The following is a 24038-nucleotide window of genomic DNA, read 5'->3' on the forward strand; positions in this document are numbered from 1 at the left end:
GTAAGTGAATAATGGTTCACGATGCAGGCGCAATGGATGGTTTCTTGGAATAGATAAAGTTTGTTGTGGGAGAAAAACGAGTGAAGCAATGTCTGCGGGGGCTGTTCACCCTGGAAGCGACCTCGTTCAATCTGAGCTCACTGATTTAAGTGTTCGTTGAATGCGGGTTATTTTTATTGATTTTAAAGAAGAAAATAAACGGGAAATCCATCTCCTTTCATTGAATCCGAGTTCCACTGCAACAATCAGTGCAGGGCAGCATTAGGTTATTAATAAGTTTTTAGTGACTTTGAAAAAATGGGTTGGATGCACGGACAGTCGTTGAATACCAGAAAAAAGTCAAAAGATGACTGAAACAACAGAAAACAAAAGATTTCAGTTTACAGCAGGAACATGGACAATACATCCTTTAGTCTACAGTATTGAGTTAAGTTTACGGTGGCAATGACAATTCTGCATCTACTAATCTAAACTGTTATACATACCAGAAATAGTTTGCAGTCTTACCAAAATAGACAAGTTTGCTTCCTCATCAGTGGTATACTCATCAGTCCACACAACATAACCAAGGAACTGCTCGAGAAGGGATTTTGATCTCTCCTGAAAAACAATAATATAAAAAGTAACTTAAGCAATTACAAGTCAAAAAGTCTCTCCAAGCAGTTGATATGGATGCTAATCATTGCTAGAAAGTGTATACATTAATAAAACTCTGCTGGAAAGAGTAAATGTGTGCCTTTAATTTATTAAAAAAAATATCTGTTTCAGTTCATCGCGTAACATAATGACATTCTTCTGAAGGAAACTATCTTTAGGCCTAGAAAATTCACATAATAGAGCAATACTTATTGTTATAGAATGAATGTAACATGTTTCAACTTTCAAAATATTGACCAAAGTAGATAAAGCCATAAATGAATCTTGCCAGGATCACTTTCTTCCCACAGTATCGAAAGTGATTGTCATAATTTTCCACTCTTGTTGCAGAGAACATAAATACTGTCCTCAGCTCCAAAACAGCAAAACTGAAAAATAATTACTCTAAATTTGAGTGAGACAACAGCCTTTCTTTAGGATGATGATGTTTCAACAGAAACTAAGGGCCAATCGTGGAACTTGGTGAGTCAATCTCCTGCGCCACTCTCATTGTCCATACTATGTTAAATAACAATCTGTTTGTTAGAAAGAACAGATAGGACAATTTTTGCTTTCTCCTTTCCACAACTACTACCCTATGTGATGTCCGAAACAGACAAATATGAAGAAATGTCGAAATCTAAACTTAAAGTTTTATCAAAGAATGCCTTAGGGCACTCACTGGATCAAGAGCTCTTGGGATTGTTCTTTCAATGCTTGTTCGTTGTCTGTAGTCATCCCATAACCTTTGCATAGTGTGAACCTGGGAAAAATGTAGACACAAGATCATGATTTATTCACAGCTCAAAACTATTTTTGGGGGGTTGAAACAGGAGGAAAAGTAGTATCATGGAATCTGCCTACTCTTTTAAGCTATGAGAACTATCTTCCATCTTCTTGCTCAATTGAACTCAAGGGACGCATATCTATCTGTAGGTACTGCCTTAAAAAAATTAAGAGATAGATATGTGCCATGCTCTTTTTTTGACAAAAGTAAAGACAATCATTCTTCATTTAATATCATATCATTATCAGAAAACTACCCCCCCCCAAAAAAAAAAAAAGTTAATTTCACAAAGCAACAGATCTTATAATCAGCTGACACAAGCCTGTAATAAATTCAATGATACAGAATAATGCACCTAAAAATATAAACACAAAATTGAAATTTGTGTTTAGTAAAATAATGGAAATAGGGGGCACAGGATCTTTCCTGAATGCAGGCACACACAAATACTCTGCAAAAATACACACACACATACACACACACACAAACACAAACACACACACACACGCAAACACAAATAAAAAAGCAAGAAAACAAGAAAGCAAACAAATAGAAACATCAAAGCAGAACACACACATTTACACAAGCATAGTATTCAAATTGCAACTTAATACAATGAGAGTTTGTGTACCATGTAAACCTCCCCAGCTCCCAGCGACGGACTCTCCCTGGATGTGACTGTGCCGGGTGTGGCTGGCATGTCCTGGATCTGACCTGACACAAAGCTGTGGCCTGCACTGCTCATGGATGGGGCAAAGTCTAGGGTGGGGTCCGGGCTCTGGGGTTTCATAATATCTCTGCGAACAGACGACAAGATCCAGTGAATTAATGGCATAACTGTACATCTGTAACAGAATTTCATTTAAGCAAAGAGATGCACATCGACTTAATAACAGTCACTTAGTGCCAGGAAAAAGCAGGACAGACAGACAGAAATGACAGAAGTAGAATTAAGAAGTATGACCTACCAGTGGCACCTTCGAATCGCCTGAGTCTTTGATATAATATTTTGACATTAAAAGTAAAAGCAATGCAAAAAAGGAGGTTTAAAGGGTACAAACACTTAAACTATTCATTGGACTGGTGAATATTTGAGGCATAAGTCACCAGAAAAAGACAGGTATTGAGCATGTCTTTGAGAAAAAAAAAAGGCCAGTAGTCAAAAGTGGCAAAAATCTACAACTACATAATATATATGTATAACAATTCATAAGTAGGATATGGTTCCTAGAATAAAAGATTCTCTGAAAACAGCACACCTTAATGTAGATTTCTAAAATATGCCTCATACTTACTCTGCAAATTCTTTGTTGATCCTCACTTTTGGTCGTATGATTTTGATGTGAGAGCAGTTGTGAGGGAGAATAAAAATTTTCTCAGCTCCTCCCAACTTGTGAGGACATATCACAGTCTGAGAAAATTTTAAAAAAGAAGGAAATTCCTATAGTGGACAACATCTGAACCTTCTACTAATGTAACAATAAAGTTTGCATTTTGTTGTCTACCTCGACACAAGGATACAGCTGTTGCTGACAGAGCACTTCCATATACAGTGGAGTCCGCTTAAGCCAAACACGGTGAATCCAAAAAACAGTGGTAACCCGAAAGAAAAGAAAATGACCACTTTATTTTTTTCTCTTTGAGCAGCCTCTCTTAACTGAAAATCCAGCTAAGCTGACGAAGATCTGGCAGTCGCACAGAATTTGATTTAAGCGAACTCTACTGTACGTAAAAGTAAGTACTGATACCTCAAGCAAATAACTTTATAACTTCTTTTGAAAGTCTGAGAGCAGAATTAAGATATACGTTGCCGCATAATATTCTCACTGAGAGAATTCAACATGCAAATGTTAAAAATAAAGTTTGTCATTTCATCTCACATTTGTATAGGAATTATTTCTATTCAATATTTTGATGAAAAGCCAGCAAAACATGAAGCATACATAAAACACAAAGTAGCTATTTTTTAGTCAAACAGAGTGTCTTTAGGCATTAAATGGCCGTTTGGAAAGAAACATAATGGAAACATTTAAAACAAGCTCACTTTTTCCCCACAACTGGCACAGTATTTTGCATCCTTGAACTCCTCAAACGTTTTCCCGTGGTTGTTGGAAGTGTACAGCATGGCAGCGTATTTACTGAAGACTCTTTCTTGGGGAATGAACGGATCAGCAACTTCCTCAGTGATCTCTTCCTCTTCTAACCCAGCAAACAAAAGAGAATCTCCTGCAAAAAGCAACAAAAAGGAGACTTTAGTATGAATAGTGTACACAATCTGACTTGTTCTTGTTCTTGTTTCAGGAAGCAACATCCCTGCACTCCGGACATGTCCATTGATGCTCCGTTGCTCTCTCCAAAATGTTGCCGAGGGTCCCTCTACTGATTGTGCCAGTGCACATCTGGGTGAACGTTCTTCTGTTCTTTCCTGCAAGGATGCCAGATTTTCCGCTTCCTTTTTTTATTCCCAAAAGCATCATCCTCTCCACGGCAGTACTGGCCTCTGCCTCGCAATAGCTTAACCAAAGCAGACAGAGACAGGATTTATTTAAAAGAAATGCATTCTTTTGACATCCAAACCAAACATGTAGTAAAAATGATTGAAATGGATGAAAATCAGCACTACAGTTTATTCTGTAAAATAGATTAAATGACCAAATTATTTTGAAGCTTACCTTTTCCATTTGCAGCTTTTGTCTCTTTCTTCCTCCTGAAGAAGGTAAAAAAAATTTAAAATAAAAATTAACAGTACAGTATATATAGTTTTAGTACCTTGTAAAGTATGCTTTCTTCTTTTATTTTCCACTGAAAAAAAGTAAAGATTGTATGTAAAGGGTAGCACATCAACAATTTATTTCCAATTGCCAAGTCTTGTCCTATCTGTACTCATAGCAAAGAAAAAGAACAGGAACTAAAGAGTAAATCATAAATCAGGGAAACAACTAATTGTTTTTTTGGAGAATAAATCATCAAGGGTTCTTTTATCACTCAGTACTTATGTATATAATGAGAAACAACACCATCTTATTAAATTTATCCAAAATAGAAATAAGCCTACGTACTGCAATAATAAAACAATATCAATTCTCTGCTTATGAGACGATATCATTTTTCAGTGTGTGAATGCTTTGTAAACCAGGTACAACCCACAAGCAGTGACCTTTGTTTCCAAAATGACCCACTTCCAAAGTAAACCAAAACAAAAACAACCTTAACTCTAACAAACAACTCAAATAAAATAGAACTGAAATATGACTCTGCATTGTAAGTAGACTAAATTATAATAATTACGGTGCAGCCGGTTTGATTTCCTCCAAGATCTGAAGCTGCTCCATCAACATGGTACTGTGTTGACGTAGTAACTCCAGCTCTGTCATCAGGTTCCCAATGGTGCCCTGGAACCGTTTTTGGACAGATTCCAGCTTTGGGGAAGAAATCAAAAGAAAGAAAAGATGAGCCTCATACAAAATACTGGCGAAATTGTCCAAGACCAGCACCCATTGTTGAGGAGAAAAGTGGTTGGCCTAAATGGGTAGCCGTCTTGAACAGAGTCATTGTAATACAAAGAAAGAGAAGTGGGCACTGGTCTTTTGTACTGATGATGGTCTAGGACAGGTGGCCATTAGAGAATGTTTGACAGTATTATGTTCTACAGTTGATAGTGACAGTCATTACTTTAAAACTATATTTAAAAATTTGAGCAGACTGTGAGCTTTGTCTCTCCTGTAGTAATGTTCAGCGAGCAGTGTGAGATGTAAAATCCTACTCTTTGCGTGTATATATGAAGGTGTGTAGAGCAAACAGGATAATATTACATAATATGAGATATCACTGACCACTGCACAAAGTTTATTTTTAGCCGGTGTTCTGTTCCTAAAGTTGGACAGCTAAGCTGAAGAGTAATTAGCAAATATTGTGACATAGATTTTTTTCACTACATACACAAATTAACTATTTAAAGAGGGTGTACTTCAGACCTGAAGGAAATGGCAAAGGCACATTATAAGAGAGGACAGGTAGTAATTTAGAGAACACCCTACCTGTTTAGAGGCCTATACCTTGCTGATGCCTAAGGCTTTTAGTCAGCTGATTTAGAACAGAGAGTTGTTAGCTTGTCCCCACTACAACTCACACTGCCATTGTTATAAATACTTGTCCGCATGATGATGATAATGATATACTTCATCTGACCACTGTATGCCTTGCTGGGTTAAAATAAAGGCTACCATTTTTCTGAGAACAAGCGCCTCCCAATGTTGTTTTCAAGCTTTCATCAACAACCTTCACATGCATTCTTTAAAAAACTAAAATTCTCTAGCCAGCTTAGAAAGTGATATAAAAACATTCCAATATTGTATGAAATCTACCATGAATAAAGTTAAATGGACCCATTATTTTGAGGGAGACAACTTTCTATTAAAACCTGCACCATAAGCAATGAGACAGAATTTTTTCTGTTGCTTATATCATCACCAATACAGCTGGTTATTTTCAACTCATCTTTAATCAGTACGACATGTCCAGTCTTACTTGCCAGTTCTCAAACAACTCTCCATTTATAATGACTGATTTCAATGCAGTATACGTTATCACAGCTATCCAGGAAAGAAAATCTACCTCTTCATCTGCTTCATTCATCTCTAGATCCTGCAAGTCCAATTCTGCCTCAGTCATGTCTTCGTGGTAAACCTTCTCCACAAGATCTGTCTTGTGAGTTTCAATGTACTTGTCATATTCTGAAACATAAAAACCCCCCCAAAGAAATTCGAAATACTGATTTTTTTTTCTGTCAGCAAAGCATAAAAGTATACGTTCAACTTTGCAATATTAGGGATGATATGTTGAAGTCTGTGTGAAATCAGATCGTTAACTCCGTTATCTTGCTGCATTCCATAAGATCCACGAATGCAGACATTGAATTTTTAATGTTAAAACAAAGTTTTTGATTGTTAAGAAATACTTAAAATATTAAGAACATAAAAAACACTTAACAGAATGTAGCCAATATCTTTACTACAGTCTGGTTCGGCTTTATGCCAGGTATGGGTCTCAAGATTAGCTGCTTATCTCCTTCAAAATAACCCAGGTTTGAAATCCCAAAGGAGGTGTTTGTAAATTTGAGCCTCGTCTGATGAACAGTAAATGGGAGGTCTGCCTCATAAATAACCTTCCTGTGCTGAAAATGGCACAAAGGTGCTATAGAATTTTGGGAGAAGTCATACAAAGAATTTATCAATAGTTTCAAAAGAGTGACTATAAATGGAATCAAAAGTAATTCAAATAAATATCCATTAGTAATAATTTTGGATACCTTCAATAGCTGTGTTCATAACAGACAGAACTTGCTCTTCCAGCTTTTGTGCAGACTCAGCCCCACTCAGCAAATTTGCCTGACCAGATAGAAACAGCCAAGGTATGAAATAGCTTTTAAATTTTACATTATATTCTTAATGTGTGTGCATGACTTAAAACTTTCCCCAGATCATAAAATAGCAGAAGTCCTATAAAACTCAAGAAAAAAAGTTCACATTTTGTCTCAAAGCACTGGATCAACCTTGGGTTCTTGCGTATACGATTGGAGGAAAAGAGCTTTTGTCTTTTTCTCAGGTTCTCCGCAACTCAGATTTTAGTGTAGATGAGATCTTGCACATATTTTTTTCCAATCAAGCCCAAAAATTCAAAAGGTCCCAATACCATGTTGTGCATGGTAAAGACATCCAGAATGTTGAAAGTAAACAAAAATTAAAGCATGCGGAGACTGACTGACTTAGCAAAACAAAACGTTTATTTCAATTGAAAAAGTAAAGAAAGTTTTTTTTTTAATGAATGAAAAGTACTTTAGAAAAAGGTATGCTGTTTACTGAAGAGGAAGGACTCCTAAAGCCCAGATTGTAAAGAGAGCTATATAAGTAAAAGTTAGTAGCACTCAGGGCAGGAGTACAGATGAAGATAAAAAATTGAAAAATATGTCTTAAATCGTTTCTTTTTTATAGCGATGAGTGAATGCTAGACTCCTATAAACACCATTTTTCCTTTTGGTGTTTATTGGAATCTTGCACTCAGCTATTGATATGTTTGCAACTTGAGTACATAAGTACATTCCAGCTTTTTATACTGTCCTGAAGGTCAAGCAAAATAGAAAAGTTCAAAATACTTTACAGCAACAATAGTTTTGGTTTTAATTTGAACATGAACGAAACTTACTCGCTTTGTAGATATCATTGACTTTTTCTTTTTCTTTGGATTGCAATCCAGTGCATCATTTTTTTCCATGAAGGCTGATGACAAAAAGAAATTTTAAAAAGTGTGAACCATCAAGAGAAGAATAGGCTACTGCGACTTGGAGTCAAATACATTTTGCAAAGTTTCTTTCTCTGGGAAATGATCTTAACTGAAAGTAAGTTTGTGTAACTATAGGCTACTGCTCAAGACAAATAAAACAAGGAAATGCAAGCATTTCTTTCTCACAAACTAAAATCATGCAATTCAGACTAGGTACACCATCCCTGCATTACGCAGAATGTGAAATTCGGATCATGTCGACTTTCATATGACAAGAAAAATTGAAAAGCCTTCATAAAAGACTCTAAAATTTGATTCATTAGCACATTTCTACTTTTGCACTTTGAGCAAAACAGATCAGGACAGAGAAACAAGGAATACCAGTAACGAATTACATGCCTGAATAAGAAATCTACAGAAAACAAGAAAACAAAAATTTCAAACCTTAAAAAAACATTTTAAAATTCATGAATCTCACCATAGTAGAGATCATCATATCCCTTTTTGAACTGTGACAGATAGTTAATCTCTGTTTTGGCTTCATCAAGTGACTCCTGTATTGTTATTATGAGTGAGAAAACAAGGGAAAAAGAACAATATAAAACACAATTAAATAGTTCAATTTTTTTGTCTTGTCACCATAATTCCAAAACACTTTGTGCATATGTTTAAATTGTTTAAGGGTGATGGTACCAGTTTTTTAAGCTGTATAAAAGATTCTGTTGACAAAATAACACATATAGCAGGATAAAAGACTCAAACCCCCGCATAAAAATAAACAGGTGTTCCTGTGTTGGAGGTCTAATGATTATGTTGCCCGACTCTAGATCCAAAGACCAATAGATGGACCATTTCTAACTGTGCAGGAACTGATATTGTATCCTCGACACAAACAGCACTTCACTTAGAGTAAGTGCAATTATCTTAATAAGAAGGGGAGAGGGGGCAAATACTATGAAAGACTAGTGTTCAGACTGGGATATGACGTTGCATTTTTTTCATCAGCTTCACATTTTGGAAACCAGGATAACTAACAGTTGCTGAGGACCATAATTGTCCCTGAAAGAACTCTAATACTATATTCAGTATATCAACTATGTATTTCCTATAGTCATTGTTTTTTATCCAGATTCCCTATAGTCAAGATCTACATATATGTATATTGCAACAGACAATTACCATCAAGACTAAAACTTAAAATTCAAGTTGAAATGTTTTGTTTCTGAAACAGAGCTCATTGATAAATCAACAAATTTACATGACATGATACACTGTGATATATTCAAATTACCTTGAGATCAGCAATATCACATTCAAGTTGATGTTCTTTGTTTCTTGCCTGATCTCTTGTCTGCTCAAGCTCTTCTTCAAGCCTGGAAAATTTAAACGTCAGTAGTTTTAATAAATTGTATATGACAATAAACAATAAATAGCATTTGTATAGCGTATACCCCTGCTCAACAGCAAGCTTTAAGTGTTTTACTCTATATTAGTACCCCAGAAGACCCTATAACACTCAGAAACATTCTCGGCTTCCCAGGAAGCAAACAGTGCAAGCATCCGATTAAGCGCTCAAACACTAACAAACTGACAGGATGATGTTAATTTTTATTGATCTCTTAATGTCAACAGAGAGGAAAATATTTCAGAAGGAGTTAAATAATTAAGGACCCATCTTCAAAACAACCTTTGAAAGTCGAAATGCAAGCCAAGCTCATAAGAAATCTGTTCCACTTCAGCAGGCAAGTCAGAGATAATTTCTAAAAACTTATAGTTTATTTAAAAAGAACTTCCTGCTATTATAATATTTTATTATCAACACCTTATTTCCATTCACTTCTTAAAGCAGATGTATAATGCTTTTTTGCCTATCTTTTCAAACCAATCAATAAAAGATATTGAACTGTTTATAATAGTTTCCTTTTGCCTCTACACCTGTGAAAACAAAACTGTCATTGTATAAAAAAAAGACTTACTCTTCAATTTGTTTGTCCTTATCTTCAATGATAGACTGGAGCTCATCCTTTGTAGAATTCAAAACACTTATGTGGTCCTCTTTGTCTGCAATAGTTTCTTGGGCTTCCTCAAGCTGTTTGTGCTTGTCAAAAAGCCTAAAAAATAAAAGAAAAAGGTAGGCCGATGAGTGAGAAATAATAGAATTCTGTTTTATATATATAAATCAATATTTTTGATGCACTTCTTTTTACATGCTAAAAATATCATGCTTTGCAATGCTACCATAGCAGTATTAATTAGATGTTTATCCTTTCTTTCCACCTCATTTCCAAATTGGCATTCCAAAAGTGGAGCAGCATGATATCCTCAAAACAGTGCTGCAGTATCACAAACTTCAACAAAGATGTAACAGGGAAACAAAAATTAAATCACTAGGGTACTTACCTTTTCTTTACAATTTCAAGTTGTTCCTTGAGTTCTTCTGTAAATTCATGTCTTTCATTGTACACTTGTCTGACCAAAGAAAAGTAAGGAAGTCTCTGAATATAGCCACTGTCCCCAACTCCTTGGCTTTCAGCTGACCCTGTGAGTTCATCACTATAAACAGCCTCTGAGGACAAATAAGCAGTCAGCGGTGTGAATTCAGAAAAAGCAATATAAATTAAAAAGACCCCCCCACACACACTCACAAACGTTAGGCATGATAATTATAAAAATATTTTTCAAATGATAATAGTCATTCTTTTTCCATTCTGACAGTCAAAATCAGATCAACAATATACTGAATGAAACGACAGGACAAGATAAGACAGAAGAAAAAAAATCACTATTTCATTATGTTTCAAAAGCGGTAAATGTAATTGCAGTGCAGTTAATTTATTTAAAAGAAGTAATGTTACATCTGCAGGCTTTGACAAAAATAATTATTCACTGGCTTTGGAAGATGATAGTATAAACATACCAAATAAATCCTCTCTCAGTTTTTGAAATATCCGGGAAAAAACACCAAGATTTGGTATCAATTCATCAAGGGCTTGAAAGGCTAATACCATTCGCTCTTCCGTCAATCCAACTCCTTGCTGTTCCAGTGTAAGAAGATCATATTTATTCACTGAAATATAAAGAAAGATTCTTGGGTACGAGATCAGTAGGTACTAAAAATGAAATCTATAACCAGGAACAATAGCATACTCTGGTATAGTCTGACAAAATTGCAGGCTGTACAATCATATAATACATTTTGTAGGTTATTGACTGCTGGGGACATAATCTACACCTTTGTGTGGAATTTCTCCTGTTGTTGTCAATTGTGAATTTTCTATAGATCTAGCATCAAAACACCCCAGTAATATTAAATGTTTCCAAACTTCACAGCAAACCTCTCAGTTTCAAAGCTCAAACTTTTCAACCATCTCTTCTTGTGCAAAAGATTCAGAATTCGAACCATAGCTGTTTTTGTTGCTATTATTGTTTATACCGCTGTTTACTGTAAATATTCGTATTATTAAACCACTCAATCGTAAAATTTAACTAGATATCTAGATTAATAACTAAGTTAAACGTGACTACTACTGTGTAGTGTGACTGTAGGCTAGGCTATTTCACTTTTCAGTGACAATCCCAACAGCATCCTCCCCATCCATTTTGCACTAGATCTAGATGTATAAAGAGCAAGAGTATGTATTACCTGGTGAATTGCCCTCGAACAACTTTTTAACTGATCTTGAGACAGCCATGAATAGTTGTTCAAGGACTCTGTAAGAGTCATTCAATTATCAACTTTGTTAAAACCGAAACTGCGAGGAACCAATGTCTGTTGCTAGGACGCTAGCAGTGGCAGCGGAAAGAGCCGGATCCAACTTTTTTTTATTTGTCCGGAAGTCATCGGTTCGTTCCGTCGTTCTCCGTAAGAAGGAAGAGGAAGAATCATGTAGTCGGTCTGAGATGGATTTTACTGTGTGTAATGGCTCTGTGTTTTAACCTTCAGTTTCGAGTGACGTTTGACTGGAAAGCTGTAACTATATTTTAGAGTTTGTTGTTTTTCTTAAATGTTGTGTTCTTAGTAGCATGGCGGCCTTGATCCGCTTTCTGAGCAAACGTCGTACCCGACGACCGCAGCAGCAAGATGTGGGTCAACAACACCAACATGCAAGTGTCAAGAAGAAGAATGCTATCGTTTGCACCATAATGCTTCTGGATGGTACTGATATAACTGTGGATGTTCAAGTAAGGCTGACATTTGTTATTTAGAGACATTAATTTTGTTATATATGTAAGCAGATAATTAAACGAAAGCGATTGTTATTATGGGGGGAATGTTACCGAAGTCCACGAAGACTTGAGCATAGGCATAATCCAGAGATCGTACCCCCGATTTCAACTTCACTTTCACTCTTTTCAAACTAACTCACTGTCACTGTCACTGTGGCTGGCACAGCAGAGGATGCCCTACCCCGATGCAATGTAGATATCTAGTGACTTCTATTCTTATTTTGAGATTGCAAGATAAGCCAGAATCTAAAAGATACTACACATTTAGAACGCTGGCGAGAAGTAGAAAAACTTCGCTTACTAAACTTAAAGTAAAGACTCCCTCCCATCCCGGCCCTGGGCTGTTGCCGTTGCTGCGATGACACAGTAGTGACACATCGTAATCGTTCAACTCCAGTCTCTCACTGTGAATGCGGGTTACTGCTTTGTTGATGAAGCAGAGGCAGTGACAGAGGTCATAGTTTTGGCTCCCATAGTTTTTGCCTCTACAAGTGAACATTTTAGGAAGTGGCTATTCCAACCGGGGTGAGAATAGAAATACGATCGACCTCTCACCCCGACCTCTCACCCCGGGTGAGACTTGCCACCGTAGGCTATTCTCACCCGGTGTGAAACAAGACCTGTTTTTCCTAATTTCGGAATACTTTCTATCGATGTGGATGATCAAATGGATATAAAATTGGCAAAGAAAAGATTACGTTATAGCACAAGTGTAAAAGTAAGCTAATTTTATCGACTACAAAGATGCTATATGGCTATTTCACTTTTCGAATCGAGCCGAACTACGGGGGTCGCCATTTTGTTTTGCCCATAAGTTCTCGCAAGATCTACTCCTCCCCTCTTCTCTCTCTCTATCTCTTTCTGAATACTGTCTATCGGTGTGGACGATCAAATTGACCAAAACAAAGTTATAAAATGATGTTATAACACAACAGTAAATTAATTTGGTCGTCTACAAAGATGCTACGGCTATTTAACTTTTCGAATAGAGCCGAACTACGCGGGTCGCCGTTTTGTTTTGCCCGGAAGTTCTCGCGCTACTCCTCTCTCTCTCTCTTTCTCTCTCTCTCTTTCTCTCTCTCTCTCCACTGCCCACAGACAAAATTGTTCGCTTTTAGTAGGCTAACAGTAGTAATGGAACGTTTGTTCACGGCACAGAATTCTACAATTTTTCTGTTATCACAGTGTAGAATTCTGTGTTTTAGGGTGAACGCAAAATTGGTTGGCCTAGATCTAGGCTATAACGATGAATGCGCACCGGGTGAGAATAGCCAAAAGACTCGCCTGCACTATTCTCACCCGGGGTGAGAATAGAGGTGGCCTTTTGGGATACACAGATAATTCATTAAAGAGAGGTTTTTAAAAATGAAGTGTATAGACCCGGTAACCAGGAACAAAGTCACGAAGTATACAGACCCGGTAGGGGAACTCTTTTGTGATTTCGGAAAGTTTCAGCGCCCAGACCCGGTAGTGTGTGTGTGTGTGTGTGTGTGTGTGAGAAAGAGAAAGAGAGAGAGAGAGAGAGAGAAGTGCTAGCAAAATGTATATGACATGCCCCAGTTGGCAGGAGGGAACGAGAGAAAGATAGAAAGGGAAGGCGAGCGATACACAGAGGAGAGAGAGAGAGGCAGAGAAATAGAGAGGGTCACTGCTCGATTGAAATTATGCATTGTTCTTTTCTTCAAATAGTGATTCCTCCAATTCCAAAACGGAGGGAAAACGATCGTTCTTCTCCACCACGCCACTATAAGCTACAGGCTTTAGAAATACTCCAATCGTGCTTTGCGGTTGTGTTGCCACCGTGAACGACAACAAAGTGGGAATCCCTCAGTTACGTCAAACAAGTTGGCTGTTACTATAAATATTGGCCAATGGCGTACATCAGTCACTCTCAAGTTATCCGCATGTATTATTAGGCAGTGTTCAAAACATGACAATTTTACATTTGTGTACGTAGGATGTAGGAACAGAACAGATGGTAACCAGTCATCTTGTCAGGCGGTCATCTTGTCACACCCCAATTATGTGTGACGAAATGACTTCGCTTATAATAAATACCTCTCCAAAATTGTTATATGCTAGTAGAGTATTGGAGGATCAGCCTGAAGCTTTTTTTGAAGTTATATAAATTATTTATGTAAATCAAATCTTCGTCCAAACTGTTCCGTAGTTGAACAATTAATTGTTTAAATAATAAGGCAAAAACAATGTCTGGTAAAGCGTTGGCTTTATGTTTGAAAGTAAGGGTCTAGCTTTTAGCAAAACCGCAGTACCGTACATTTCTATTAGCTAGTTTATTTTTAACAGAACTAATAATAAATATGGTCTTGCCAATCACACCTTTCATCAATAATAGTATTTTAGATCACTTAAAAACTTTGTTGATCTGACTCAATAGATTTTAATATATTGTCAATACTCAATACATGATATATTTGTGAGTGGTGTAGCTGATCAGGTAGGCCAACGACTCGCACAACCGTTGCGCCCACCCCCCGTCCTTCCGCACACTCTCCCAACCCTCTCCCAAAAATCGTGATTTGCTATTGCCATGACAATGCACGTTTGTTACGAAATTACCGTCTCCATTCAACGTTGTGGATTTAGGGTATGATGAGATGACTGTGACGTCTTGACTGCAATGGTGTGACGAAATGACTGGTATTCAAACAGATACATACTTTTAGCTTTTTTGAAAATCTTTGTTCTGGAAACTGAAAATTCAATTTCTGTGTCTGTGTATGTCTTATTTGTCCTATTTTTTTTTTTCTTTACCTGTTCACCTTTTTGGGTGTGGAATGTTCAATGAATTGCTTTATTTATCACACACTAAATCTGTGGGTGGTTGGCGGGTGCTCTGGTGTAGTTTGCTCCTTCTTTCCTATAAGAAATCTGTCTTCTTTACCTCCCCTCCTTCTATTTTGTGTTTGTTACTCTCTAGTAACACCTCTAATCTTCAGCACTTCGACCTTTTTGTGTTGCAAATGCCGTAAAATCTTACTAAAGCTATAAAACACTAAATCTAGAGGTACTTATGTATTGATTCTAAAACGAAAGTCATTTCAAGTGATAATGACTTTTAAATTATATAATTAAATGAGATTACATTAGTTTTTTTAAACATAACAACAAGGGAAAAAAATTGCATCTCAGGAATTTAGAGTCACATTGTTTGAAGAAAAATTTTCATCATTTATGGAATCTGATTTCTTCATGTTATCTATTACTTGTAACATAAAATGTATGAGAGCATCACATCTGTAGATTCTTTTGTCTGTGAGAATGGGTTTGATATTTCAATACTGCACCTCTATTTTAGATGGCAATTGGTGTGAGATGTAAACAATTGTGTCACAATGCAGTGGAATCAGGCGCTCGCCAATTTTGGGGCATATTATTATTTTATAGTTATATTATTGGTATTTTAAAGCATTTCATTTTGTTTTTAATGAGCAAAAAATCTGCTTTTATCTTGCGTAGAAGAGGAGATATTTTATAAGTGATTGAAGGAGGTGAGGGTTGCCTGGTGTCAGAGGTAAAATTAGTGAGAAAATGGCAATGAAAGTTTGGTAACTTCCAAAGCTTGGTCGACTGAAAATGTACATTTTTGTACCTTTCATCAAGATTTTTCAGTAAAATCAACAGGACCAAATCAACACAAATGAGTTTTGGGTGTAGTAAAAGGTGTTGAGAAAATTTTTTTTTTTTTATATTGCTCACTAGTTGGAAAAACGTTGATATCTTCGTTTTTATTATTTTGACGATTACCTGATTTCACCAAAATGTCGCTCAAATTGTTCTGAGAAATAACTATTCTCCTTTTGTTGTAAAATTGTTCTAATGAAATGTATTCCACTCTCCATGCACTGCATAAGTAAATTATCAATAAAATTGTTATAATGTATTATGCACGGAATAAAAATTGACTAACTGTTATCTTGTTCCTTTTTCAGAAAACTGCAGACGGCAGTGCTCTGATTGAGCAGGTGTTCTATTATCTTGACATCATAGAGAAGGATTACTTTGGTCTACAGTATACAGATCATTTCAATGTCAATGTAAGTTAAATTGTTTTGGAAATAGAAGAAATAAGACACTACATATTCATTCTAGAAGTTGTTTTTTTTATTAAGGTGGTGTGGACTCCTGTTATTTTTCATCTACAGGTTTGCATAAAAACAATTCAGTTTTGCTTTTTTGTTTCAATTTCTCATGAACCTATATAAAGTTATTTAAAGAAGTTTGACATGTTATGCCAATGATATGTTGTGTCATTTAAAAAAAGTTATGGTGGCTTTTTCTCTTCCTGGTTACACACAAAACACTTCTTTGGTACTGTTGTCAAAAAGAAACCAAAGGCAAACAATTTCCTCTGTAATTCTCAGGTCTCCCGACTACCACTTTGAAGTATCTCTTTATCTTAGGTCAATTTTTTTGTCACATAAACTTTGTCTTAAGATGATAAACTGGCTGTGAGTGTTGCTATCTAGTAGGACTAGTGTGGCTATAGTTTTTCCACTGACCCATTTCTTTCTTTGTGATTCTCTCTGTCTGTCTGTCTGTCTGTCTCTCTCTCTCTCTCTCTCTCTCTCTCACTCTGTCTCTGGCTCTTACTCATGTGTACACATACACACACCTAAAAAAGGTCTTTTAAGTCTACATGTACTGTTTTCAACAGCACTGGCTTGATCCCACGAAGCAAGTAAAGAAACAAGTAAAAAGTAAGTATTTAATTCAAATGTATTGACAATATATGTCCTCTATAGATCTATGCCATTATAATCAAAACGTCTTTTGTTTTATAATTGGCCAGTTATAATTTTTTTTTTGCACTTCACAGGTAAATTGTTTTATATACAATGACAGTGAAAATATAAGGATTATAAACCGAAAATAACTGGCACAAAGTATATATTTTATCTCAGTAGTTGATGCCCCATGTGTAGCCACATACCTATAATTTTTTTGTGTGTGTGTTTTGATTTCAGTCGGGCCCCCGTACACTTTCCGCTTTCGAGTGAAATTTTATTCGTCAGAGCCAAACAACCTTCATGAAGAGCTGACAAGGTAAGTTTTTTCTTCTTTGATGTTAAAGATGAAAAAAGCAAATTGTAGCTTTTGCGACTTTTTTTTTGTGACAGCGACGATACAACATGGAGAAGGCAGTTTCATCGTAAGCATTTGGCTGTAAAAACCGCATCCATTTCATCTCATTTGTGGGACGTCTTTGTCAGAATCTCCCTTATGTCTAGAGTGACAGGAATGGGACAGTTGGGGAGAAACAAGGGAAAGTGTCCCACGGCTGGTTGTGTCACTGAGCACAATGTGCCCTGAGCTGTATGAAATGCAAAACTATAACAAATCTCCCTTGACTATATACTTTGCTTTGGCACTACACAGAGCAAGTTTCATATAGAGCAAAATGTGTGAGCTCTTGTCTAATTGTTTCATACTGTGCCTTGCAGGCAGCAACCTGTTTTGCAAGCTGAGCCCAGTGTAAAACATACAATACTGTCTTTGTTTTCCTTGTGTTTGAAATTGTGTGACTTATTCCAGTGAGTTTGTCCAGATATGTTGCATTCCTTGTGGAAATAAAATCATGTTCATCAATTTTTAAATTTGAAATTGTTACCTTAGTTAATATTCTTTACTGAAAGAGTGAGAAATGTGCACAGAGCAAAACCTTCAATTCGAATTTAACTTCTCACTGAGATGTGACGTTCTGTAATGTAAGTTTTTAACAGGCTGTCATTGATGGGAAGGACTTTTTCCCTGTTCCAATCAAAGAAGATTAAAAAAAAATCTTAACAATTTGAATTTATGTTTCTTAACCTTAATAATGTTCTGTGATTTAAAAAAATAATGTGCTTCCTCTCAACAGGTATCAGTTCTTCCTTCAGTTAAAGCAGGATATTTACTCAGGTCGCCTTCCCTGTCCATATGAGACGTTAATTGAACTGTGTGGTCTTGCTCTGCAATGTAAGTACAGCATATTTTGAACTTGATATACACTTTACACAATGAACGTTTTGTTAAAACTTTTTACTTTTGGTTGTGATGGCTTTTTGTGAATGTTTTGCTTCTTTTTCTCCTTACCTTCCTTTGGTTTTAGCATGTCTAAATACACAGTGAAAGGCTGTTGGATTTTGTTTGTTTCTGTTTTGTTTTTCTTTCATTTACCTTGGTCTTTGGCTATTCATCAACCCCTTCCCTTTTGATGTCTTTTTTAAACATCGTTTGATCATGTTTTTTTTCCTTTTCTTTAATTAAAAAAAATAAAACTTAAGGTTTCTGCTCTCCTGTGGCCTCCATAATTTTGCAGATGGGTCTCATTTTACATGTTCAAGGTTTCCCATTACGATTTACATTCTTTGTTTTGTTCTTTTTTTCTTCTTTGTCTTTTTCTTTTCTTCATGAAGTCAGTCTTTTTTTAAATGTTTGCAAAACCGGACTTACTGTGAATGAATACATTCTTTTCTTTGTTTTTTTTTGGGGGGAGAGGGGGGGGGGGGAGTTGGACTAGAGTTGCATAATTCCCATCTGTGTGTCTGAATGTTTTCAGTCTCTAAATTATCAGATGGTCCGGGTCTACCTGTTATTTTTGGTTTTCTTTTTGAGCTGTTTATCATATGTTCAAACTAATTTTGCTCACCAAATGTTTCCATATATTTTTGCTCTCTTTTCATTTCTCAATTAGATGGCATTTCTATAATATTTATTAAATGGAAAATTATTCAACACCTAATTGCAAGTGAAGCGTATAGCACATGTTGGACAATTATGATGAAAAATAAGTTGTTTTGTAAATTTTATATAGTGTGGAGATAATACACGAGGAATGGAGGAGTTTGGGGAGGAGGTGCAAAAGGGACGAAATGTTACTTTTTTTCTATTGTAGCATGGATAGACATTCTTGTTTTGACTGTCTGTGATAAAGACAGGCGAAGATTTTGCCGTTGGGATTTCTGACATTTTCTGTATCAGCTGGCTGTGTCCCTACAAATATCAAATGTCACAATGAGGATTGCCCTTGTTTCTATCTCTTTTTATGTCCCATATGTGTGATTCCACACTAGCCTTGGTCTGCACTATGTAATATCTACTCCGAGGGATATGTAGTTTTCCTGTGCTCCCTGATTATTATTTATTCTTTTTATATTGGAGTTACTGTGAATTGTTGTGTTGTTCTTTTTCAGTCTTGAAAAGTCATCTTCAAATGTACGACTGAACTGCAATTGTTAGCTACTGTCTTAAGGTTTGAACAATTAGGTTAGACTTGGAGGGTGTGCACGTTGATGGTATGTGCGTCACTTGGGTTTGAGGGTGCTGTTATTTCAGTTGGCTTCATGTCAGACTAGGGGAAGGGTGTCAGTATGGATTGAGTCCCCAGTGTGTCGTTCCTGAAGTCCGTGGGTGTTTATGGGAGCTTGCACGCCTCCCCTTTCCCGCCCCTCTCCCCTCCCCCGTCTTTCCCATGTTGCTTTGATCAAGGGAGAGGAAGTCGCAGGTTCAGCCTCCTACTTAATCGTACACTGTCTTATTTGATCAAAAGGAATCTCTCTGTCTGCCTGTCGCTCTCTCTCTCCCTTTCTCTCTCTCTCTCTCTCTCTCTCGCTCTCTCTCTCGCTCTCTCTCTCTCTCTCTCTCTCTCGCTCTCTCTCTCTCTCTCTCTCTCTCTCTCTCTCTCTCTCTCTCTCTCTCTCTTGTCTCTGAAATTCTACATCCTTTAGCGTGATAAGCTACTATCATCCTATTGTGTGTGTGGTTGGCGGGTGCTCTGATATGGTTCACCCCTTCTTTCCTATCAAACATCTATCGGGGGCTCTCGTGGCCTAGAGGATAAGGTGTTGGCCTCTCATGCAAAGGTCCCGGGTTCGAATCCGGGTAGTGACCGAAAAATTTTCTTCTCTAAAATTGTCTCCTTTCACCTCCTTTCCTGCTCTCTGGCAATATTCTGTCATCTGCTTTCGTCTCCTCTTTCTGCCCCCACCCCCTCACCTCATTTGCCCCCTCCTCTGGGCTCCTGACTCTTTCTGCAGCCTTTCTACTGCTACTCATTGACTCCTTACAGCTGTTTTTCTGCCACACCCCTGATCTTCTGGTAGGAAAGATCTACTCCTAGCCTTCTCGGACAAGGGCGAAAAATCTCGGAGGGCCTGTGTGCAAGTTGCGCACGTTAAATATCCCTTGGTGGTCTAAAATCGATAAGAGTAGGCTTCGGCCGCCACCCGGGCAAAATTCAAAATTTCCTACCAACTAAAAGTATTAGGTGTGTCCCGCACGCTCATATGACCCTATGCAGTGCGAGCGCCGTAAAACACTTACCAAAAAACAACAACAAAAAAAACAACAACACATCTATCGTTATCTCACCTCTGTCTTTTCTTTTTGTGTTACTTTCTTGTACAACCTCTAGTCTTCGGCACTTATATTATGATCCAATTGTGCTGCAAGCGCCGTAAAACTCTTACCAAAGCTAAAAAACCTAATGTGTACCTTGTGATGTGTGGCTGTTATTGTGCTGCCTCGTCCTAAACTACCGCTCAGGTACATCTGTCATTGTATTTTTTTACCTAGGATCTCCCCCCACCGTTCGCTCTTCTCTTTCTTCTTATGTGTCAGTATTGATGTATTATTCCTGGGGGGGGGGGGGGGGGGAGAAGAAAGAGCATTTCCCCATATTATTAGCTGTGGGGAAATGGGTCTTTTCTGCCGTCATCATGTTATGGTACCATTGTGTGTGTTTGAGGATACGCGATCTGAATGTGAGGATCTTGACGTCTTTGTCGGAGCCCCTGTGGAAAAAAGGTGCGAATAATGTCGTTGATCTGTTCCGTTTCTGGGCGGTTATCAAGACGTGTGCATTTTTCCTGGACCACGGTGAGGGTCTCATTAAATTGACATTTGGGTCAGCAGTCAGTGGTATAAACGGACGCTTCGTTGGCTGTATCAGTAGGGGGGGGAGTAAACAAATATTTTTACAAGCCCCCCGTGCTCAAAGCAAGCGGTAGACGTAATCGTATCTATCTCGATAGGGCTATCAGAATAGCTGTTCCTATCCGTTCAATGCCTTTCTACTTTAACCCTTGCAAGAAGCATTCCTGTTATCTTACACTTGACCTGAATGCGTGTCGTATTTCAATATTTTTGTCCCCCCCCCCCACCTTTTTTTTGGTTTTGTTTTCAAAGGTTAGTTCACTTTCTAAACACATTTGTCAGCTTAGTTTAAAAAGAAACAAGCGGTGCACAAAAAACCAACATGCGGATTAGTGCTGGGCGATATAGCCCACAAGTGAACGATCTTGTAATCTTTTTGGGCGGCGAGGATCACCCGAGTAGTGACAGGCGTTATTTTAATGCCCCGCTTGGAAATACATGTCGGTTGGTGGTAGAAATATTTTATTTTTAGCCTCCTAAAGATGGCAAAAGTGGGTGCTTGATATTTTTTTTAAAAAGTAAACAAGAACTGGTGTACTTTGATAGATTGAGCACCGCCGCCGTTGAACGCAACCGCTGCCGCCGGAACGCACCCAGTCTTTTTGTGTGTGCGCGCAGACTGACAACCGAGCCGGGGGAATCCCGGGAGAGGGCCCTTTTGTTTGGACTTAAAGTTTAGAGGGCAGAACAACTCCATAGCTGAAGTGGATAGCGCCTTTTCGGTGACCTGCCCGCCTTCACATTGAACTGTCCGTCCGAGTTGGTCCCCGTGTGTGTTAGCCGAGCACTGTGCGGGCCTGCTGCACTGTGGTCCTCACTGAGCCCCCCCCCCCCCCCCCCCCACAAAAAAAAAAAGTTTGCTGATGATGACGCTTGTCTGTGGTTAGGGGGGGGGGGGAGTGTGATTGTCGTCTTGAGCTGAGGGATTAATGCTGTTTCACGCAAACATGCACAGCATCAGACAAGTTATAAAAGAACGAAAAACCCACACTCTTGAGTTTGCTCGCGCATGAACGCACGCGCATAGACGCACTCGTGAGGGACACCCCCCTCCCCCCTTTCGCTCTCTCATTTTCTCTCTCTCTCTCTCTCTCTCTTCTCTCTCTCTCTCTCTCTCTCTCTCACACTCTTTCTCTCTCTGTGTGTCTATGTGTGTGTCTGTCTGTTTGTCTGTTTGTTTCTGCCCCTCTCTCCCCCCTCTCTCCCTCCCCTCCTCTCTCTCTCTCTCTTTCTTTCTACCCCCCGCCCCCAAACATACGCATTATATATACACACACGTGTTAATGTGTAAATATTATACTATCGCGCTATTGCACTGCCATCGTTTAATACCCGATTGTGGGCAATTGGGAAAGGAGTGTAGGGTCGTACCTAGATGCCAGCGAAGGCTTTGGGGTCCTTTTTTTTTCTTTTGTTATTTAAAAAAAATGAGTCATGGAGGTTGTTTTTTGTGTAGCAAGCGACGCAAAAGTCTTGCGCATATTATTTTTCTTTGTCCGACAGAATTGTGTTTTCCCTTTACTGATGCTCTATATGAAAGATTTATATTCGTATGAAATTTTTGACTAATTGACTCCCGCTAGTGCCCCATCCCCTCCCGCCCCTCCCCCCCCCGGGAAAAAACAACAACAAAAAGTAGAACCCTCGTTTCTTTCTCTTTATCTATCTGCCTGCTTGCCTGTCTGTCTGTCTGCTTGCCTGTCTGTTGTCTGCAACTATTTCTCCGTGGGTTGACTTGATGAGATAACATCACAAGGATGAGATAACAAGGAATGCGACCGGAGAGACCACTGGGAAAGAACTTCCTCTTACCTTAAGAGGAACACTCTCCTGTCGCCCAAATTTTGTTTTGTGTGTGTGTGTGTGTGTGTGTGTGTGTGTGTGTGTGTGTGTGTGTATGTGTGTGTGCGTGTGTGCTCGCGTGCGCACATGAAAATCCCCGCAAGCGCTTTTGTTGCACTGTTGAGAGAGAGAGAGAGAGAGAGAGAGAGAGAGAGAGAGAGAGAGAGAGAGAGAGAGAGAGAGAGAGAGAGAGAGAGAGAGAGAGAGAGAGAGAGAGAGATGGATGGATGCGTCAATGTTCACATCCACAACTTTTAATCTTTTCAAAACGTTACTGTGTAGTGTGCGGGGGGGGGGGGGGTCGTGTAGTTTTTCTTCCTTTTCTCTGTGCTTGTGGAGGTGTTAGTGTTAGGCGTTTGCTCCTGTCCTATCAAACATCTTTCGTCCTTATCTTTACTTCTTTTTTGTGTACGTTACTTTCATGTAACACTTCTAATCTTCGACACTTTTGTGACCCAATTGTGTTGCAAGTGCCGTAAAAACTCTTACTTAAACATTACATTAACAACAAAACAAATCTGTGTGGTTAGTTTTCTCATGGCTCGTGAACTTTGACACGTCGTAGTTTTCTTTCCTCGGTGTTGATGTCTTTCTTACCTTGTTCTCAGCCTAAATAATTTATGCGCTTTCTCTTTCCTTTTCCCTCAGTTGTCCTTGTCTGTCAGTCTTACCGTTTCCCTGCTCTAAATGACCCTGTCGAGTTGCTTCTCTCTACTTAAACGAGCAAACTATTTCTCCATTAACGCTGTTTCTGTGTGTGTGCACCTGCTCTTTTTTTTTTGGGGGGGGGGTCCTTGTTACTATTTTCATCTTCTGAATTCATGACTTCTTTTTTTTTTCTTCTTTTTTGGTCCTTGTTACTATTTTCATCTTCTGAATTCATGACGCTTTATAGGTACATCGTATTGACAGTAAATCGGGCAAAACTTTTAACTCATAGCACTGTGTCTGTGTATTTGTGTGTTCGCTTGTGTTTATGAAAATCACTGCAAGCGCTCTTGTTTGCTGCTTTGAGAGAGTCCGTTATTGTGTCGCTGTGTCTCTCTTTGCTCGAACGAACAAACAGTACTCCATTAACACTGATTCTTTTCATTCACATTCCCTTTTCTTTTGTTTCAAACAAAAAGATAGCTAGGAAGAACGGAGCAAAATTTGATTCCCAAAGCAAACGTCTCACGGAACAAACGACAGTCCAAAAAGATGGGGGGGAAGAAGAACCCTTTCAGCCTCGTTTGTCTTCCCACGACCACCATTTGGAGAAAGTAGGCCATTCTCCTTTGATAAGGGGTGATTCACTTTTCACAACTCTCATCATTACAACAAAGCAGTT

At 38.1% G+C, this 24038-nt stretch overlaps 2 protein-coding genes across 10 annotated transcripts in view; one reads left to right on the forward strand and one right to left on the reverse strand.

The window, feature by feature from the left end:
• LOC101853915 overlaps positions 1–11561 on the reverse strand; it is an 18706-nt gene extending 7145 nt beyond the window's left edge. Inside the window, exons 1-16 of the mRNA XM_013079197.2 lie at positions 11346–11561; positions 10620–10769; positions 10103–10268; positions 9679–9813; positions 8994–9075; positions 8181–8256; positions 7625–7698; positions 6732–6810; positions 6038–6156; positions 4712–4842; positions 4096–4130; positions 3468–3649; positions 2719–2834; positions 2055–2220; positions 1319–1399; positions 508–600 (exon numbers count right to left, since the gene is read on the reverse strand). Of these exons, the coding sequence (XP_012934651.1) occupies positions 508–600; positions 1319–1399; positions 2055–2220; positions 2719–2834; positions 3468–3649; positions 4096–4130; positions 4712–4842; positions 6038–6156; positions 6732–6810; positions 7625–7698; positions 8181–8256; positions 8994–9075; positions 9679–9813; positions 10103–10268; positions 10620–10769; positions 11346–11394 (1734 nt within the window). The 5' untranslated portion in view covers positions 11395–11561. The remainder of the gene's footprint in view (positions 1–507; positions 601–1318; positions 1400–2054; positions 2221–2718; positions 2835–3467; positions 3650–4095; positions 4131–4711; positions 4843–6037; positions 6157–6731; positions 6811–7624; positions 7699–8180; positions 8257–8993; positions 9076–9678; positions 9814–10102; positions 10269–10619; positions 10770–11345) is intronic.
• An 8-nt stretch (positions 11562–11569) lies between these two features.
• LOC101854148 (band 4.1-like protein 5) overlaps positions 11570–24038 on the forward strand; it is a 59732-nt gene continuing 47263 nt past the window's right edge. For 5 of the 9 annotated variants that reach the window (XM_013079191.2, XM_013079193.2, XM_013079192.2 and 2 more), the window contains exons 1-5: positions 11571–11884; positions 15883–15987; positions 16608–16650; positions 16918–16996; positions 17811–17908. In XM_013079191.2, coding sequence (XP_012934645.1) covers positions 11726–11884; positions 15883–15987; positions 16608–16650; positions 16918–16996; positions 17811–17908 — 484 coding nt within the window. In that variant the 5' untranslated portion in view covers positions 11571–11725. Of the gene's footprint in view, positions 11885–15882; positions 15988–16607; positions 16651–16917; positions 16997–17810; positions 17909–24038 lie in introns of all 9 variants that reach the window. The other 4 variants (XM_035968161.1, XM_035968162.1, XM_013079196.2 and 1 more) reach the window with 2 other exon arrangements.

This window comes from Aplysia californica, unplaced genomic scaffold (genome assembly GCF_000002075.1).
Source record: "Aplysia californica isolate F4 #8 unplaced genomic scaffold, AplCal3.0 scaffold00043, whole genome shotgun sequence".
NCBI classification, from domain to species: Eukaryota; Metazoa; Mollusca; class Gastropoda; order Aplysiida; family Aplysiidae; genus Aplysia; species Aplysia californica.